Source organism: Aphanomyces invadans, assembly GCF_000520115.1.
Source record: "Aphanomyces invadans strain NJM9701 unplaced genomic scaffold supercont1.10, whole genome shotgun sequence".
NCBI lineage: Eukaryota > Oomycota > Saprolegniomycetes > Saprolegniales > Verrucalvaceae > Aphanomyces > Aphanomyces invadans.
Window position 1 is genome coordinate 67,038 of NW_008580155.1, and position 1,517 is coordinate 68,554.

General features: G+C 49.6%; 1 protein-coding gene across 1 annotated transcript; it reads right to left on the reverse strand.

Annotated features, from left to right (window-relative positions):
* Positions 1-494: 494 nt before the first annotated feature.
* Positions 495-833, reverse strand: H310_05670 (hypothetical protein; the record flags this gene model as incomplete). The annotated part of the gene is made up of 1 exon (XM_008870439.1): positions 495-833. The coding sequence occupies one exon, from the start codon at positions 831-833 to the stop codon at positions 495-497; it is 339 nt and encodes a 112-aa protein (XP_008868661.1).
* Between the last annotated feature and the right edge of the window lie 684 nt (positions 834-1,517).

Consider the following 1,517-nt stretch of genomic DNA (forward strand, 5'->3'; position numbering starts at 1 on the left):
GTCGAGGTACATATACGGCGATCCAGCTTACGGCGTGACGAAATGTGTCATGAGTGGGTACCGGTTGACACCCCAGCAACAACAATTTAACAAAACCATGAGCAGCGTTCGACAATCCGTGGAATGGAACTTCAAGATCATGAAAACTCTGTGGCGTTTCATCACTTTCAAAAACCAAGCGAAGATTATGCAATCACCAGTTGCAAAAATTGTTTGTGTTGCCATGATCTTGACAAATTGTCATTGTTTCTTTTTTACAATTTCTTCACCAACGCACTAAGAAGAGTTGTCATTGTTGTCTGCAGCATTTGAATTTGTTGTGTCTGAATCTCGCGGTCCTTGTTTCGGTCTTCAGCTTGAAATTCGCGCTCCTTTTGCGTTCTTCCATTTCTTTTTCAAACTTAAACTTGCGTAGATCGTGATCGTTTTTACCACCTTCGTTCATCAACGCAAGTACCTTTAGCATTTATCCACCTCCCGTCGATGCACTTTCGTCATCGAATCGCCTTTCGTTTACCTTGCGACTTCATCGCCTCGTCCCGGATTTGAGCCGCTGATGATTCTACTTGAGCAGCTGCTGCTTCCTCTTCGGCCGTGCGTTTCTCCCCTTCCTCATTGGCTTGCCACACTTGCGCCAAAAGGTTATCGAGCAGGATCCTGTGCTCTGTGTACTCCTCCGCAGCACCCGAAGCCTTTGCAGAGGTTTCGTTCCTGTCTTGGTGGTCGCGCAGCATTATCGCAAATCTTGCTTGTGCCTTCTTGCCGTCGAACTCGGGACGGTCAAATTCACCACTGCTGATGAGGTTTCGGGCAACACAGTCCCAAGCCGACATGATTGCACCACGCCGAGCAAGGTGAGGCATGTCGACCATAACCTGGGTCAAACGGAGGACGTCTTCTCTCTCCGTGAACTAGCTGCTTTCAGATGGCGTGGACATTTGCCGTCGGAAGGGGAAAAATTGTAGTCCGATCGGTGACCCTCGGGAAAGGAATTATAATCAAGTTTGACGAGTTCTTTTAATCACTTCTGGAGGTATTTCAAAACATGCGGTGGGAGGCGGAACGAACAGGAAACGGAAGGATTCCACCGAAACTTTTCTAATGCATACTTCTGTTTGTCCTAGAATTTCCCTCGTGATCGATCGCTGTCTGCCGGTGGTCCGTGCCGCATCTGCGGACGTGAAGCAGGCCCACTGGCCACAGACTTGCCCTGTATCGTGTATCGATCGCAATCCAAATTGTGCTGTCCGTTCGTGGCTTTGAGACCAAACGAAACGTAATAACCGACTTGAAAATCGCACCGAGTGGGATGGAGCCACGATGACCGGAACATCGGCTCAGCGTTGGCATGGCTTGCATACCCAACGAAAAACCTGCTAGTGCATCGAGGCTTCCTTCCTGGCCTCGAGCCACGCGATAAAGTAGCATCTCCACGACGCGCTGACCTCGACGACAAGATTACATTTACTGCTGCACACGTGTCGGCGTTACTTGGTGCACATGCGTTTGCGGACGCG